The 19,336-nt window shown below is 37.1% G+C and overlaps 1 protein-coding gene across 3 annotated transcripts in view; it reads right to left on the bottom strand.

Annotated features, from left to right (window-relative positions):
* YEATS2 (YEATS domain containing 2) overlaps nucleotides 1-19,336 on the bottom strand; it is a 111,493-nt gene that overhangs the window by 67,355 nt on the left and 24,802 nt on the right. For all 3 annotated transcript variants that reach the window (XM_058730638.1, XM_058730639.1, XM_058730640.1), the window contains exons 5-7: nucleotides 18,790-19,035; nucleotides 16,308-16,423; nucleotides 4,960-5,121 (exon numbers count right to left, since the gene is read on the bottom strand). In XM_058730638.1, coding sequence (XP_058586621.1) covers nucleotides 4,960-5,121; nucleotides 16,308-16,423; nucleotides 18,790-19,035 — 524 coding nt within the window. The remainder of the gene's footprint in view (nucleotides 1-4,959; nucleotides 5,122-16,307; nucleotides 16,424-18,789; nucleotides 19,036-19,336) is intronic.

Genomic DNA, 19,336 nt, shown 5'->3' with positions numbered 1-19,336 from the left:
CATCTGAAAGTGACAATTTATTTGAAACTATCCACTAACCTGATTTAAAAGATCTTATGTTCACAATATGATCTTCCCCAGTGATTATGATTTTAGTGGATAGAGAGAAATGTGTGTGAATGTTAACTGGATTAGAGAATTTTTAGTCAAAACAGAATTTGTGAAAGAAACAAAAAGGAAAGTTGGTGAAAAAACAACTAGCAAATTATTAATTGATGCTGGGTATATAAGGGTTCAAGATACTCTACTTTTAAATATGTTTGGAATTTTTCACATAAAAATACTTTAAATTTAACTGAGAGAACTTCATGTACTCAAAAATAATATGGTTTAACAGGGGAGAGAGAATGCTTTAAAGTGAAAATGTTCATTATGAATCACTACCTTGGAATTACTATAATGAGAGAAGATGCCAAGATGACAGGGAGGAAGAAACATTCAGCTGGATGTGCTTTTCAAAAACTAAGAAGAGACATGAATTCAGTAAGGGCTGAGTCCAAGAACACAACCTGAAAGGAGTCTAACAACGGATGTGAATTACCAAGCACAAGGCTACCAGGAAAGCTCAAGTCAGGAAAAATCCACGAGTACGAGAGTAGGATGGAAGGGAGAAAAAGCAATAGCTATGTTATAAAACAGAGAGAAAGAAAACTAGAGTGTCCTGGGTGGGAGAAACCAGTTGAACACCAGGTGAGTTATAGTAAGTAAAGTAGCTATGATGTTGGTATAGGTCCAGACAGAAATGAAAAAGTTTACGGTCAGGGCGTCTGGGTGGTTCAGTCGGTTAAGCATCCAACTTCAGCTCAGGTCATTATCTCGTGGTTCGTGTGTTTGAGCCCTACGTCGGGCTCTGTGCTGACAGCTTGGAGCCTGCTTCAGATTCTGTCTCTGTCTCTCTGCCCCTCCCCTACTCACTGTCTCTCTGTCTCTCTCTCAAATATAAAAAATAAAACATTAAAAAAAAATTTTTTTTTTTTTAAGTTTAGGGTCAAATGAGAAGATTGACTTGATACAGTAATTTGAAAAGGGATGAAGTAGGGCCAAGGCATGGTGAATGTAAGAATAATAATTCAAGTTTTATTGATGACATGTTTGGTCATTTAAATTCCATTAAAGCTAAGTAGATAGCCTAAATTCATTTTTCAATACATCAATTATATTGTTTGTATGCTGAATTTCTCTTACAACAGATATTGCAAATTAGCGGTGTTCCTCAATTTATGTACATTGGCTAAACTCTCATGAATGAACAGGAAGGACTGCTGTCAGAGAAGACAGACAAACAGCATAGAGGGCTAGGAAAAAGGAACAATGCTTTTAACAGGAAATTTCTCCCTAACCATATTTTTGGAAGCAAAAAAAGGAACCTAAGACTTACCAACAGACATCACCTATAGAAATGTTAAACTTCAAAAGATACACATATCTCACACACAAAAAGACTGCTTCCCTCAAACAGACTTTTTTATTTCTGGATTCCTCACAGAAGGTGAAATGTATCAATGACCAAGAAGGAAAACTCACAGAATACTGGGTTAAAAAAAAAAAAAAAATGGCTTTACTAGATATATACAGCATGGAGTACAACTCCTTGTCCAAGTAATTAATTCAGATGGTCAACCAGTCTTCCAAGGTCACTTCTAGTGACCTAAAACTCATTACTTAATGAGATTCTCTACCACATTTCTGAACAGTTCCATTATAAAAATATTTCACCTTTCTCCTACATGTTAGATCTACTATATGCCTTTTGCAATCACAAATTCTTCCTCCACATGACCTTCAAAAAACCTAAAACATCCCCTAAGTTTCTCTTTTTAAGATGAACACATTCTAGGGGCGCCTGGGTGGCGCAGTCGGTTAAGCGTCTGACTTCAGCCAGGTCACGATCTCGCGGTCCGTGAGTTCGAGCCCCGCGTCAGGCTCTGGGCTGATGGCTCGGAGCCTGGAGCCTGTTTCCGATTCTGTGTCTCCCTCTCTCTCTGCCCCTCCCCCGTTCATGCTCTGTCTCTCTCTGTCCCAAAAATAAAGTAAAAAAAAAAAAAAAAGAAAAAAAAAAGATGAACACATTCTATTCCCTGCAACAGCAGCAGACACTTAAATATTTACTATGACCCAATCACTGTTTTAAGCCCTTCATATCTATTAACTTATCTAATCTTCACAATCACACTACGAAATGTCCCTTCTGAGACACAGTGAGGTTGAATAACTAACTTCCCCAAGGTCACACAGCAAATATGCAGTAGAGCTGAGATTCAAACTCAGGCAACAAACTCCAGGGCCCACACTTTAACCGCTAGTTGTCCACATCCCTGTGGTGTGAGATCTCCTTACTGTTCAGACGACTCTCCTCCCAGAGGCATAACACCATGGCTAGATATTGTCAGAATGCAGGGTAGAGCAAGTCTGCTTTACCTCTAATAAAACAGCCTAAGACTGAATTACCATGTGAAATGACCTGGTTTCACTTTTTTGGTTTTTACTTTTCAATGTGGCAATTAGAAAATTTTAAATTACTTATGTGCGTCATAATATTAGACAGTGTAGCTCTAGAGAGCTCCTATATTCAAGCTAAATGAAACAGATACAACAAACTTTAGTCACTCATGTACTAGGACCAGAATACTCTACTAAACTTCTCAAAGGAAGGAACCATATGTTCTTCATCTTTGCAATCCCTGCATCAAGTCCTGGACCTAGAATGCATTTAGTGACTATCTTGTACCTAAAAGCAAAGTTTACTATCAGAGCCTTTAGGAAGCTGGCTAAGGATGGTCGTGGTAACTGAACCAAATGTCAAAAAGATGCTTCTTAGCAGAATCTACAAGTAATGTACTGTGATGAGCAAATTCAGAGTACATGAGAAACACACATTTGCTTATGAGCTACAGGGAAGATTAACCCCAAGAGTCTCCCCTACTCATCAAATTACTTTAGACACCTGATGTGAAAAACATCTTAAGATCCATGTAAAGAACATGGAGAGGTACAATTAAATCCAGGATACATGCTGGGGTGCCTGGGTGGCTCAGTCGGTTAAATGTCCGACTCCTGATTTTGGGTCAGGTTGTGATCTCACAATCCATGGGATTGAGCCCTGCATCGGGCTCTGTGCTGACAACGTGGAGTCTGTTTGGGATTCTTCCTCTCCCTGCCCCTCCCCCACTCATGTTCTTGCTCTCTCTCAAAATAAACTTTTTAAAAATAATAAAATCTTTAAAAAAATGTAAGGAAAAGATGGATCATTGATACTGGGACAACTATCATCCATATGAAGAAAATAAAAATCCCATTTCCAAGTATTTTCCCTTCTGACCATCTATCAATTCCTATCTTTCCAGCTCCATTCCTAATCCAACTATTTTTTGAACCCACTGGGAATTCCACTTCTTACCCATACCAATTTTCACTACCTCTCACTGCTCTTTATATAATTTCCTTCTCTCCTTACTCAGCCTATATTCTACAGTATACCAGTATCATAATAACCTCATTTAAAAAGTGAGGAAATCAGGGGCGCCTGGGTGGCGCAGTCGGTTAAGCGTCCGACTTCAGCCAGGTCACGATCTCGCGGTCCGTGAGTTCGAGCCCCGCGTCAGGCTCTGGGCTGATGGCTCGGAGCCTGGAGCCTGTTTCCGATTCTGTGTCTCCCTCTCTCTCTGCCCCTCCCCCGTTCATGCTCTGTCTCTCTCTGTCCCAAAAATAAATAAAAAATGTTGAAAAAAAAAAAAAAATTTAAAAAGTGAGGAAATCAATGAACTTAGAAATTAGGGTTCTGGGTGAGCTGTCTACTTCCACGTCAAAGTCCTTGAGAATGACATCAACAGGAAACATCAGGACATTGGCTAAAACTGTCTTTGAAAGAGGGGAGTAACTGGGAAATTAGTAGATGTCTGCAACAAGGAGGACGATACAATGCTCCAAAGGAGCTGAGGGCTTTTAGGCAGAAAAGGGGAAAAGATGATCTAGAAGCCACAAATATGTGCAAGAAAGACACACACCCCACCCCTGGACCTAGTGGTACATGGTATAAGAGAGAAAAAACAACTGTTGTTTGAAAGTTGTTCTCAGAAGCAGTGTTCTTAGGAGAGAGCCATGTTCTATTTATTTAGTTTAATTTTTTTTTTGAGAGACAGAGAGCAAGATGGGGGAGGGGCAGGTAGAGAGAGACAGAATCCGAAGCAGGCTCCAGGCTCCGAGCTGTCAGCACAGAGCCTGATGCAGGGCTTGAACTCCTGAACTGTGAGGTCATGACCTGAGCCGAAGTTGGATGCCCAATGGATTGAGCCACCCAGGCGCCCCAGCCATGTTCTGTTTAAGAGTCAGGAGTGGAGAGAAGTTCTGAAGAGAGATAAGGATATAAATTTCACTGATAATAAACCAAAACCACTTCTACAATACATTCACACAATGAATGTATATGTGATATGCAACATCACATAAAAATGTAAAGAATACCTAAATGAAACAAATTTCAGAATAGTATACATATAAAATCAATCCATCTTCGTGAAATAATAATACCAACAATAACAAACTGTACTAGGTTAATATATGTAGGAAAAATATCACTGGGGTTACTTCTGAGAGGCTGAAATCATGGGAACTTTGAAAATTAAACATTTCTGTAATGTTAGAATCCTATGTTTAATTCTATTATATTATGATATAAAAAACAGGAAACTTTTACATTTCATCTGTATCTACATAAATAAGTTCAGCTATTTCCAGAAGGGAGGAGAATCCACTAATGTAATTCTGACAGGAGGAAATAGTGCCTTTACAGAGAGACAATAATCTGCATGAAGGAACCACAATTAAAACTACATTGTGACTAAAAGCCAAAACTAAGTAAATTATTAATAATAATTAAAGGGAATTTTCTCAAGTAAAAACACTTTTCTTCCACATCAGTAAATCTGTAATTCCTAAATTAAATAACTTAATTGTGCTTACCTAACTTCCACAAGGTCATTTGGTTTATAGCTGGGATGAAGAAAGAACCAAACTTTCTTGACAAAATGATTAATGCTGGGTTCTCTACGAGACCCTCGGACATATACCATCCACTTGTGGGTTGACTGGTCATTTTCTTCTCTCTTATCAGGAGGTATGTACCTGGAGGAGAAAAAAGAAAGAAGCCTGAATTCTTTTTTCCTTCAAAAACCTAGCAAAACATTTAACTCCTACTTAAAACAAGATTAAAAATCAATTATAAGAAAACAACTGGGAATTCATAAATATACGGAGATTAAAGAACATGCTACTGAACAATCAATGAGTCAAAGAAGAAATCCAAGAGAAATCAAAAAATATCTTAACTGAAAATGGAAATACAACATATCAAAACCTAAGGGATACAGCAGGTTTTAAGGAGATTTATAGCAATAAATGCCTACATTAAGAAAGATCTCAAAAGAATGAACAAAGCTCAAAGTTAATAGAAAGAAGGAAATAATAAAGATGAGAGGGGAAACAGAAGAAATGGAGACAAAAAGAGCTATTTTTTTTTTAAAGGTAAACAAAATAGACAAACCTTTGGCTAGACTTACCAAGAAAAAAGAGAAAGGACTCAAATAAAATTATAAATAAAGAGGAGATGTTACAACTAACAGCACACAACTCGTGGATGGCTCAGTCAGTTAAGTGTCTGACTCTTGGTTTTGCTAAGGTCACGATCTCACAGTTCGCGAGTTTGAGTCCCATGTCAGGCTCTGTGCTGGCAGTGTGGAACCTGCTTGGGATTCTCTCTCTGGCTCTCCCCTGCTTGTGAGCTCTCTCAAAAAAATAAACTTAAAAAAAAAAAACACAAACAACTAATACCACACAAATACAAAGGATCATAAAACTATGAACAACTATATGGGCACCTGGCTGGCTCAGTTGGTAGAGCATACAACTCTTGATCTTGGGGTTGTGAGTTTGAGCCCCACATTGCACGTAGAAATTATTTAAAAATAAAATCTTAAGGGGCACGCCTGGGTGGCTCGGTAGGTTGGTCCAACTTTGGCTCAGGTCATGAGATCACGGCTTGTCAGTTCAAGCCCCACATTGGGCTCTGTGCTGACAGCTCAGAGCCTGGAGCCTGCTTCAAATTCTGTGTCTCATTCTCTCTCTGCCCCTCCCCCACTTGTACTTTGTCTCTCTCTCTCTCTCTCTCTCAAAAATAAACATTAAAAAAAATTTTTTAATAAAATCTTAAAAATAAACAAAATGTTTTTTTAAAAAAAACTATGAACAATTAAATACCAACAAACTGGACAACCTAGAAGAAATGGATAAATTCCTAGAAACATACATGCTACCAAGACTGAAGCATAAAGAAATAGAAAATCTGAATAAAACAATTACTAGTAAGGAGACTGAAATCAGTAATCAGAAACCTCCCAACAAAGAAAATTCCAGGATCAGATGACTTAAAGGGTGACTTCTACCAAATATTTGAAGAATTGACACCAATCCTTCTCAAACTTTTCCAAAAAAATACAAGAAGAGGGGACACTTACAAATTCATCTTACAAAGTTAGCATTACCCTGATACCAAACACAGACAACACTACAAGAAATTACAGGCCAATATCCCTGATAAACATAGATGAAAACATCCTGAACAAAATATTAGCAAACAGAATTCAACAGTACATTAAAAGATCATACACCACGATCAAGTGGTATTTATTCCAGGGATGCAACATCTGCAGATCAATCAGTGTGATAAACTACATTAACAAAATGAAAGATAAAAATCCTATGATCATCTCAACAGATACAGAGGAAGCACTTGACAAAATTCAACAGCTATTCTTGAAAAAACTCTCAACAAACTGGGTATAGAGGGGACATACCTCCAATAAAGGCCACATATGACAAGCCCACAGCTAACATCACAATGGTGAAAAATTAAAAGCTCTTACTCTAACTAAAATCAAGGACAAGACAAAGATACCTACTCTCACAACTTTTATTCAACATAGTACTGGAAGTTCTAGCCAGAGCAATTAGGCAAGAAAAAGAAATAAAAAGTATTCAGAATGCAAAAGAAGAAGTAAAACTGTCTCTATCTGAATGGGATATTAAATACAGAAAACCCTAAAGACTCCACCTAAAAACTGCTAAAAGTAATAAATTCAGTAAGTTTGTAGGATATAAAGTCGACATAGAAAGTCAATTGTGTCTCTATACACTAACAACAAACTATAAGAGAATTAAGAAAATAATCCCATTTATAATTGCATCAAAAACAATAAAATACTTAGCAATAAATTTAACTAAGATGAAAGGCCTGTACACTGAAAACTACAAGACACTGATGAAAACAACTGAAGACAAATAAATAAAAAGATACTCTATGCACATGGACTGGAAGAATATTGTTAAAATGTTCATACTACCCAAAGCAATCTTACAGATTCAATGAAATCTCTATCAAAATCCCAACAGTATTCTTCACAGAAATAGAAAAAACAATCCTAAAATCTGTATGGAATCATAAAAGACCCCCAAATAGTCTCTTTTCTGATTAAAAAAAAAAGAAGAAGGCATCATACTTCCCGGTTTCAAACTATATTAAAAAGTTATAGTAATAAAACACTATGGTTTGGCATAAAAACAGACACATAGATAAATGGACTAGAAGAGAGCACAGAAATAAGCGCATGCATATATGGTCAATTAATTTATGACAAAGGCGCTAAGATATACAATAGGGAAAGGACAGTCTCTTTAATAAATGGTGTTGGGAAAACGGGACAACTACATACAAAAGAATGAAACTAGACCCCTATCCTATACCACATATAAAAATCAACTCAAAACAGATGTATGACTTAAATTTAGGACCTGAAACCATTTAAAAAAAAAAAAAAAAAAAAAAAAAAGACCCGAAACCATAAAACTCCTAGAAGAAAACTTTTAAGGGTAAGAAGAAAGGTTACAGGGGCAAGCTCCATGACAGGTCTGGGAAATGATTTTTTGGATCTGACACTGAAAGCACAGGCAACAAAAGCAAATAAACAAGTTTCTGCACAGGTAAGGACACCACCAGCAAAATGAAAAGGCAAATGAGGAATGAGAAAAAATATTTGCAAATCATTTATCTGACAAAAGGTTAATACTGAAAATATATAAAGAACTCACACACAATTGAATAGAAAAAAAAGTCACAAAAATCTATTTAAAAATGGGCAGAGGAACTAAATACACGTTTTTCCAAACAAAACATACAAATGGTCAACAGGTACATAAACAGGTGGTCAACATCACTAATCATGAGAAAAATGCACATTAAAATGAGTTATCACCTTATACCTGTTAGAATGGCTATCATCAAAAATATGAGATAGCAAGTGTTAGCAAGAACATGGAGAAAAGGGAATCTTTGTGCATTATTGGTGGGAACATAAATTGGTACAGCTACTATGGAAAACAATATGAAGGTTCCTCAAAAAAATTTTAAAAACTGCCACATTGCTGTGTATATATGCAAAGACAATGAAAATGGGTTATCAAAGTGCTATTTGCATTCCCATGTTCACAGCAGCATTATTTACAATAGCCAAGATATGGAAACATACATGTCCGTTAACATATGATTGAATAAAGATGTGAATGGACAAAGATGTATACACATATACATACAGTTAATCCTTGCACAACATGGCTTTGAACTGTGCAGGTCCACTTACATGTCATTTTTTACAATACCGTAAGTGTATTTTCTCTTATGACTTTTTATTTTTTCTTTTAAAGTAAGCTCTGCATCCAACATGAGGATTAAACTCATGACCCTGAGATCAAGAATCTCATGTTCTACTGACTGAGCCAGCCAGGCACCCCTTACGATTTTCTTAATATTTTCTTTTCTCTATTTTATTTCTCTATTACTCGTAACATGCAAGATATGTGCTAATCAATCGTTTATGTCACCGATAAGGCTTCCAGGCAACGGCAGTCTACTAGTAGTTACTTTTGAGGAGTGAAAAGTTTTATGTGCATTTTCATCTGTGTGGGAGGTTGATGCCCCTAACCCTCACATTGCTCAAGAATGTTAAAGGGTCAACTGAGAGTGTGTGTGTGTGTGTGTGTGTGTGTGTGTGTAAGGGAATATTATTCGGCCATGAGAAAGAAGGGAATTCTGACATCTGTGAGAACATGGATGGATCTGGAGGGCATTATGCTAAGTGAAATAAGCCAAACAAATACTAACATGGAGAAAGACAAATACTACACAGTATCACTTATACATGAAATCTAAAAAAGTCAAGCTCATGAAAACAGAACAGAAATATGATTACCAGAGGCTAGTGGTAGAGGAAATACATAAAGTTTGGTAAAAGGGTACAAACTTTCAGCTTTGAGATGAATAAGATCTGAAGATCTAATGTATAACATAGTAACTACGGTAGATAACATTATAGAATTTGCTGAGCGAAAAGAACTTAAATGTTCTCACACTCCCCAAAAAAAAAAGATAAGTATGTGAGGTGATGGGGCGCCTGGCTGGCTCAGTCAGTGGAGCATGTGACTCTTTGAGGTTGTGAGTTCAAGCCCCACATTGGGTGTAGAGATTAAAAATAAAATCTTAAGGGGCGCCTGGGTGGCGCAGTCGGTTGAGCGTCCGACTTCAGCCAGGTCACGATCTCGCGGTCCGTGAGTTCGAGCCCCGCGTCAGGCTCTGGGCTGATGGCTCGGAGCCTGGAGCCTGTTTCCGATTCTGTGTCTCCCTCTCTCTCTGCCCCTCCCCCGTTCATGCTCTGTCTCTCTCTGTCCCAAAAATAAATAAAAAACGTTGAAAAAAAAATTTTTTTTTAAATAATAAAAAAATAAAATAAAATCTTAAAAAAAAAAAAAAAATGGGGCACCTGGGTGGCTCAGTCGGTTAAGCAGCCAACTCTTGATTTCAGTTCATGATCTCATAGTTGTGAGTTTGAGACCTACGTTGGGCTCTGTGTTTGGATCCTCTGTCTCCCTCTCTCTGCTCAGCCCCCACTCACACTTGCTCTCCCTCTCTCAAAAATAAATAAATGCTAAAAAAATTTAAAAAGTAAACATGAGGTGATACTGGATATGTTAATCAACTTGATGGCAGGAATCCCTTCAAAATGTATACTTATATCAAATTATAATGTACACTTTAAATATAATTTTGTCAATTATAGGTCAATAAGGCTGAGACCATTTTTTTTATTGAAGTATAGCTGACATGTTACATTAGTCTCAGTATACTACACAGTGAGTGATTCAACACCTCTATACATTAGGCTATGCTCACTACATCTGTCATCATACAACACTATTACAATACCACTGACTACATTCCCTACACTGTACCTTTCATCCCCATGACTATTCATTCCATAACTGGAAGCATATACCTCCCACTCCCCTAAAAAATATTTTAACTTAAAAAATTTTTAATTCTAGAAAGATTTAATAGCTCTATCCCCTAACCAATCAAAGTGAATCTTTTGCTGTTAATCTTTTAAAAGTATTTATTTATTTATTCTGGTTTCTAAGGAGCATGCCCTTAAAGTTCGTTTTATTTTCTGATTATCATCATCCAATTAAAAAAAAATCAATTTTGCCTTTCCAAGTGGAGGTAGAAATGAGGTAGAAATAAACTGGCATATTTTATTCCCGGGCTAGGGTCTCTCTAGCTTTTGGGCTGATTTCATTTAGGTTTCAGAGTGCTACAACTCTGAACTCTTCATTGCTGCCACAAAGTTTGCAACTGGTCTCTTGCCTTTTAAAAGACAAAACAGGGGTGCCTATGTGGCTTAGTCGGTTAAGCACCCAACTCTTGGTTTCGGCTCAGGTCATGATCTCCCATTGGTGGGTTTGAGTCCCATGTTGGACTCTGTGCTGAGAGTGCAGAACCTGCTTGGGATTCTCTCTTCTCTCTGCCTCTCTCCTTCTTTCACACTTTTCTTTCTCTCAAAATAAAGTTTTAAGAAATAAATTAAGAAAAGCCAAAATACACCATCCCCTTAAGTCCTGACCATGGTAAAACTAGTATCTTTAGCCCTCCCTTTATTTCATGAGGCCTTATTACATTGTCAGAAAATATTGTCATGGCCTTTTTTTTTTTTGAGAGAGAGAGAGAGCGAGCGAGAGAGAGCAAGCACGCACACACAAGCATGAGCAGGGAAGAGGGACAGAGGGAGAGAAAGAATCCCAAGGATCCCCCATGCTCAGTGTGGAGCTCGATGTAGGGCTAAATCCAACAACCCTGGGACTATGACCTGAGCTGAAATCAAGAGTTGGACGCTCAACCAACTGAGCTACCCAGGCACCCCAGTCACAGCCTTCTATACATTTATCTGTGCCCGTGGTTATCCTTAATAATGCAGCGGGCTAAGTTATATTGATTTCTAATGTTAATCCAAACTTGCATTTCTTGATCATGAAGTATTATCATTTCTGTATTTACTGAATTCAGTTTATGATTTTGTTCAGTATTTATGCACTTCTATTCACAACTGTGAATGTCCTATAATTTTCTTTTTCTCGTGAACTGTTTGGCTTTATTTAAAAAGTTAGGCTATCCTCGGGGCGCCTGGGTGGCGCAGTCGGTTAAGCGTCCGACTTCAGCCAGGTCACGATCTCGCGGTCTGTGAGTTCGAGCCCCGCGTCGGGCTCTGGGCTGATGGCTCGGAGCCTGGAGCCTGTTTCCGATTCTGTGTCTCCCTCTCTCTGCCCCTCCCCCGTTCATGTTCTGTCTGTCTCTCTCCCAAAAATAAATAAAAAACGTTGGGAAAAAAAAAAAATTAAAAAAAAAAAAAAAAGTTAGGCTATCCTCATAAGATAGCCTGATTAAGTGTTGTCTCTTTATCCTCAGAAGATTTTGGGGGGCTTTCTGGTTACTTTTTTTTTTTTTTTTAAGCAATCTCTATACCCAACGTGGGGCTGGAACTCACAACCCCAAGTTCAAAAATTGCATGCTCTACCAACTAAGCCAGCCAGGTGCCCTCTCCAGAAGACTTTGTATACAACTGAAATTATGTGTTCACTCAGCCTGTAAAGCAATCTAAGCCTAGTAGTTTGGTTTGGTTTTGTGATCGGAATGTTTTAAAAATCAGTAATTAAAGTTACTTAGTAGTTGTAAGACTATTCAAAGTTTTTCCTTTCTTGAGTCATAAACAGTATTTTTCTAGGAACTCTCCATTTCACCTAAATTTTTAAATGTACCGGCATAAAGATGTTGGCATTATTTCTTACCTCACAGTACATCATTTGTAGCTATGTCTTTTTTCCTTAATTTCACCAAGTTTGTGTATACAGGGTTTTGTTTTTATTTTTATTTTTTTCTAATTTCTTTGCATCATTCTAATTGAGATGGTTAGTTCATTAATTTTAAGCTTTTCCTCTACTGCAGACATCTAAGACTATACATTTCTCTTTAAATATTCCTTCAGTGTTATCCTACAAGTTCTTATTTGAGTATTTAGTTGTGAATATTTTAATGTGATTTTTTCATTGACTTATGAATTGTTTGGAAGTGGTTTAAATTTCTAGACATAAAATTTTCTAGTTATCCTACTATCATTGATTTTTTTCTTTTTCAACATTTATTTTTGAGAGAAAGAGAGACAGAACACAATGAGGGGGGGTAGAAAGAGACAGAGACAAGTATCCAGACTCTGAGCTGTCAGCACAGAGCCTGATGTGGGGCTCAAACCCATGAACCACAAGATCATGACCTGAGCCGAAGGCTCAATTGAGCCACCCAGGCGCCCTACTGTCACTGATTTCTAACTTTACTGTAACAGTGATCAAAAACAGTAGTCTGGGGGCACCTGGTTGGCTCAGTCAGTGGAGCCTGACTCTTGATCTCAGGGTTGGGCTCAAGCCCCATGCCGGGTGTAGAGATTGGTTAAAAATAAATCTTAAAAAAAAACAAAAAACAAAAACAGTCTGTATGATACAAGTCCTTCAATATTTGTTAGAGCTTGCTTTATGGCTTATTATGTGGTCATTTTCATAAATGTTCCTTATGCTTAAAGATGTTTCAACTATTACATGTAATAGTCTATGTGTGTATATCAGATCAAGCTTTGTTAACTGATGTTCAAATCTTTTCTATTCATATAGATATTTTGCTTGATCTACCAATTACTGAGAAGGTGCATAAAATCTCGCAGTATACTAGTGCATTTAGAAACTTCTGTGATTCAGTTTTGGTTTAGATACTTTAAGACTATTGTCTAGTACACTGTTATTTAATATCACCCTGTTGAATAGAACTTTTTAACATTATAGAATAACTCTTTACCTTTATGAATACTTTTAGTCTTAAATTCTATTCTCCCTGATATTAATATGCTACACTAGTTTTCTTTTGGTTAGTATCTGCCAGCTAAATCTCACTTATTTGCTTACTTTCAATTTTTCTGTATTTAGGTGTGTAACTGATAAACAACAGAGAACTGAATTTTAGATGATTTTATATCAATACAGTATCTATTAACTAGATAACAATCCCTAGGCATTTTTTATAATTGATATGTTTAGATTTGTTGTTACTAGAGTATTTTACACTATTTGTCTTGTTTTTTTCTCTTCATCAAATCCCTCCTCCTGTCCCTGCTTGCCTTCTTATGGAATCAGGGTTTTTTTTTCCCCCTTTTTTCATTCAATTTCCCCACCTTCCTCTTACTACTTTTAAAGTTTAAATCTCTAGGGGAGCCTGGGTGGCTCAGTCAGTTAAGCGTCCAACCTTTAAATTTTTTTTTTTTTCTAATTTTTCAGAGAGACAGAGACAGAGTGTGAGGGAGGGAGGGGCAGAGAGAAAGGGAGACAGAATCCAGAACAGGCTCCAGGCTCTGAGCAAGCTGTCAGCACAGACCCCAATGCAGGGCTCGAACTCACAAACCACGAGATCATGACTTGAGCCAAAGTCAGTCACTCAATCAACTGAGTCACCCAGGCGCCCTTAAGCATCCAACTCTTGATGTCAGCTGAGGCCTTGATCTCAGGGTCATGAGTTCAAGCTACATGTTGGGCTCACATGCTGGGCATGAAGTCTACTTTAAAAAAAAAAAATTATATATATATATATATATATATGGCTCAGTCCGTTAAGCATCAGACTTCAGCTCAGGTCATGATCTTGCAGTTCATGAGTTCAAGCCCCACACTGGGCTCTCTGCTGCTGATACAGAGCCTGCTTTGAATCCTCTGTCTCCCTCTCTCTCTGTCCCTCCCCTGCTCTATCTCTCACAAAAATAAACCTTAAAAAATAAATAAAATAAAAACATATGTCTATTCTTTTAGTTATTATCTCAGATTAACAAGCATTCTTAACAAGTCTAAAATAAATCAATAATTTTTCCCTCTTCCACAACAAACAAGGACTTTACAACTCTCATGTCAACCATTCCCTCTCTACCATAATTAACCATAGTTAACCAGTATTTTAGTTCTAGCTGGTCTTCAAAAGACCCAAAAACATACAAATTAAATGTACTTGTCTGAAATGTCAATGACTGTTTCTCCCAGTCTTCTTGTGGAATGGTGGGTCTATCTAGATTTCCAGTTTTGGACTTTTCTGAGCTGACTGGTCTTGTACTATTGTTAAGCCCCAACTCTTAACACTTCACATGGTGTATCAGTTCCCTTACCTAAATGCATACCCACTCTAATATCATCTATAAAACAGAAATCCAATTGCCTTAATCATATTTTATGCTTCCATTTATTTATTTAATTTATTTATTGAGAGTGAGTTCGGGAGAGGGGCAGGAGGTAGGGGGAGGGAAGATAGAAAAAGAGAACCCTAAGCAGGCTCCACGCTCAGTGCGGAGCCCAATGCAGGGCTCAACCCACCACCCTGGGATGATGACCTGAGTCAAAATCAAGAGTTGGACATTCAACCAAGGTGCCCCTTTATGCTTCCATTTAAATACTATCACACAGACCATTAGAAATCTTTGTTTTTATTATCCTGAGACTCTTTAATGTACTTGTTTGTTATTTGTGATCCATTAACTGGGGCTTGGAAGACTTCTCCCCCAATCTGATTTTCCCCCCCAAAATAATTATTGTCTGCCTGAATCCTTTATTTTCAATAACTGAATCTAATTACAATTTTCATAAATATATCAACTTATTCAACAATCAAATATTTACTGAAAATCAACTGCTATAAGGTACAAAACAAACAAGACATACTTTCTACCCTAAAGAGATTCCAGTCTGATTTGGGAAAATTATATAAAAACAGAAAATGATTATATGATAAAGATGACAAGAGAGCATAGGGAAAATATATTTCATGAGGGAGGAGAAGGGCAAATAAAGACTTTGTGAGGAAATAACATTCTTACACTATTTGAAGATTTATGTCTATCCATTCCTAGATATTTGGCAAAAATGATGGTGTTCCCACAAGACACCTTGAGATACTTATATAATCATATATATAAGTATATATAACATATAATCATATATATAACCATAATCATAGTTAAAGAGCTAGCCCCTCAGCTTGGAGAAATTCTGTCTTCAAGACATGCTCTGCAATTTTTTGTTAAAAATTTAAAAGACTTCAATTTGGGCAACAAATATTTTTAGCAATTAGCTAAGGCCCCTGAAAATAGAACTAGTTCATAGATCAGAAAAAGTCAAAACTTCTTCCAATTTATCCATACTAACAAACTTGATAAAATACACCATTTGTATATGGGGTGCCTGGTTGGTTCAGGTGATGAAGCACACGACTCTTAATCTTGGGGTTGTGAGTTTGAGCCCCACGTTGGGTGTAGAGATTACTTAGAAATAAAATCTTAAAAAAAAATAACACTCCATTTGTATAAAAGCTCATGTCTTGGGGCGCCTGGGTGGCTCAGTCGGTTGAGCATCCGACTTCAGCTCAGGTCACGATCTCACGGTTCGTGAGTTCAAGCCCCGCGTCAGGCTCTGGGCTGATGGCTCAGAGCCTGGAGCCTGCTTCCGATTCTGTGTCTCCCTCTCTCTGACCCTCCCCCATTCATGCTCTGTCTCTCTCTGTCTCAAAAATAAATAAACATTAAAAAATAAAAATTAAAATTAAAAAAAAAAAAAAAAAAAAAGCTCATGTCTTAGAAATTTTTACCAAGCACAATTTTACTCTATGTCAAAGATTAACAGACACCCTGAAGCAAGAGTTTCAAGTCTTTAGACTCAGTTTACTTTTAAAACAACAAAGAGTTTGGGGGAAAAAAAATCCTTAAGGCCTCTTCCTACAGTAATACTATAATAATAAAAGTATGCAAGAGTATTAACATAAATGGACAGCTGAAAATGGGAGAATTCAATTGGATACTTACTTGGACACATTGCCCACTACTATTGTTTTCTTTACAAAAAGACGTGAAGTCTCATCTCCTGTAAGATCAGCATTCCGCTGCTCTGTTTTATGAGAGCCAGTAATACTAGCAATGTCCTGAAAGAAATCACAATCAATGTTTACTTTCAATGTGGACAATTTCCAACAGGCAGAAACCACAAAATCACAGAAGGTATGAATAGAGTAACTCAGATTTTTTTTTTAATTACCACATTCTCTGGCTTTGTGGTACCTCTCAGAGCATTAAAGAGTAGTTTTACTTGATCTTTCGCATAGTTTAGGCTTGTTCACACCTCTGCTTCGTATATGCAAATAGGATATGGAAGGATACACAAGAAACTATTACAATGGTTACTCCTGGGAAATGGGAACGGGGAAAGGTCAATGGAATTTACTTTCTTTTCAACCTTTTGTATAATCAAAATTTTTTCAATGAGAAATAACACATGATTAATTTAAACTTTGTAGAGATAGACTGCCAGGGTTTAAATCCTGACTCTTCCCATTTACCAGATGTGAAATTTTGTGTAATTACTTCTCTATCAAAATTTCCTCATTAATAAAATAAAGATAACAGGGATGCCTGGCTGGCTCAGTCAGTAGAGAATAAGATTCTTAATCTTGGGGTTGTAAGTTTGATCTCCACATTGGGTATAGAGATTACTTAAAAATAAAAATCAGGGGCGCCTGGGTGGCTCAGTCAGCTAAGCGCCTGACTTCGGCTCAGGTTGTGATCTCAAGGTTCGAGCCCCACATCGAGCTCACTGCTGTCACAGAGCCTGGAGCCTGCTTCAGATTCTGTGTCTCCCTCTCACTCTACCCCTCCCCTACTCGCGCTCTATCTCTGTCTCTCAAAAACGAATAAACATTAAAAAAAGAAAATCTAAAAAAAATAATAAAAAATAAAGATAGCAGTACCTGTGTCACATGATTGTTTTGTACAGTTCTCAGAGAAGTGCCTGGTACATATGTAGTAAACACTAAATATTTGTTACATAAACATGAGCATGTATATTACATACAAGATGGTAAGTTTCTAAATCCTATGACCAATATTACCTAAATTATTTTTAATTGAAACAAAAAACAGCATCTGACTTCGGCTGAGGTCTTGATCTCATAGTTTGTGAGTTCGAGCCCCACATGGGGCTCACTACTGTCAGCACAGAGCCTGCTTCAGATCCTCTGTCTCCCTCTTTCTCTGCCCCTCCCCCACTCTCCCTCTCTCACAAAAATAAATAAAACATTAAAAAATACACACACACACACACATAAAAACAAACAAACAAAAACAAACAAAAAGGGGTGCTTAGCTGGTTCAGTCAGTAGAGTATATGACTTTTGATCTTGGGGTTGTAAGTTCAAGCCCCATATTGGGTGTAGAGATTAAAAAAAATCTTAGGAAAAAAAAACCACACACACACACACAAAAAAAAAAAATGCAGTATTTGCTCAGAAATAATAGTGGTTAGAAACAAGTAAATCCAAACATTAAGAGTTTTCATTTTTGGGTGGTGGCATCATGAATGACTTTTCTATTGTTTTTTTACTTTCCTGTAAATTTTTCAACAATGAACACATACAGATTCACAATCAGAAAATTTTAATTTGATTTTTATCAAAAATAAATCAAATCCGGGGCATCCGGGTGGCTCAGTCAGTTAAGTGTCCAACTTCAGCTCAGGTCATGATCGCACAGTTTGTGAGTTCCAGCCCTGCATTGATCGGGCTCTGTGCTGACAGCTCAGAGCCTGGAGCCTGCTTCGGATTCTGTGTCCCTATCTCTCTCTGCCCCTCCCCCATTCATGCTCTGGCTCTCAAAAAATAAATAAACGTTAAAAAAAAATTGAAAAAATAAATAAATAAAATCCTTGATGTCTGAGTATGTGAAAAGCAACCTGGAGATTTCCTCTACCACAGAACCCCTGGCTAAGAAAATCATCCAGTAAGGGCTCTATAGGCCAAATATTATATATACCGAGAAATTCAGAGCAGTTTGATACAGGAACTCAAATAAGAAACTGGCAGGATCAAAGAAGAATAAATGGTTTTCAATTCTATTTATTATTTGTCAAGTTTCCCCCAGTTTTTAAAGCGTTAAAGTTCCACAAAGGAAAATGCTGAAAAGAAAATAAAACATGACAGAATGGAAAGACTTTGGACAAGGTCACAGAATTGCCAATTCCTCAAGGTTTCTCTCATATCTATGTGGATGGCATCTAGGAGTTGTGCAGTACACAGTTCTGATTCAGTTTAATTCTCAGCTTAATTAAGTTTAATTCTCAATTCTGATACTTGTGGGCAAACAGAACTTTAACCTCTTCAAGACGGCTTCCCCATCTCCAAAAGGGATATAATTGACTTATTTCCTAGGGTTCTTATGAAGAGAAAATGAAATAATACATACTTAGAAAATACTAGATCCCTTCTCCTCTGACTCCCTCCCACCCATCCAACTATACCCTTCCAGTATTTCGACTTGGTCTCTGTTCCATGTTGTTTGAGAGTCTTTCCTCTATATCCATATTGCTGTTATTGTCTTTGTCAGATAAGAAGTCATTGTGTTGAGATAAAGAATCACTTTCTGAATGATTGGCTGATGGTGTTTCTGATCTCTGATTGGCAGGAGAGGATGACCTAGATGGTGATTCCAAAAATTTCTTGATAGCAGGATGATTAAAAACCATTGTATCACATGTTTTTGATCCCTGCAAAAATGAAAGCAAGCAAATTAAACTTTTAATCTTTCTAAACCTTATCTATTTAGGGATCATGCTTGAAATTCTTCAAAGTCTCCCCACACCCATAAAACGAAGTCCAAGCTCCTTATCATGGTCTGGGTCAACAAAACAAAAACTAGAAAGTGATAAATAATTGTGTGAAGGTCCTAACACTGAAAGTTAAAAATGCAAGTTCTCTGAAAATGAGAAATTAAGGTGAATAGGTAGTAACATATAAAAAGTAAGATCTGACTTTTAAAAAATTAGTCTCACAATGCTTTAACACAAA

This window comes from Neofelis nebulosa, chromosome 5 (assembly GCF_028018385.1).
Source record: "Neofelis nebulosa isolate mNeoNeb1 chromosome 5, mNeoNeb1.pri, whole genome shotgun sequence".
In the NCBI taxonomy this organism is placed as follows: domain Eukaryota; kingdom Metazoa; phylum Chordata; class Mammalia; order Carnivora; family Felidae; genus Neofelis; species Neofelis nebulosa.
This window is presented reverse-complemented; position numbering and strand designations above follow the sequence as displayed.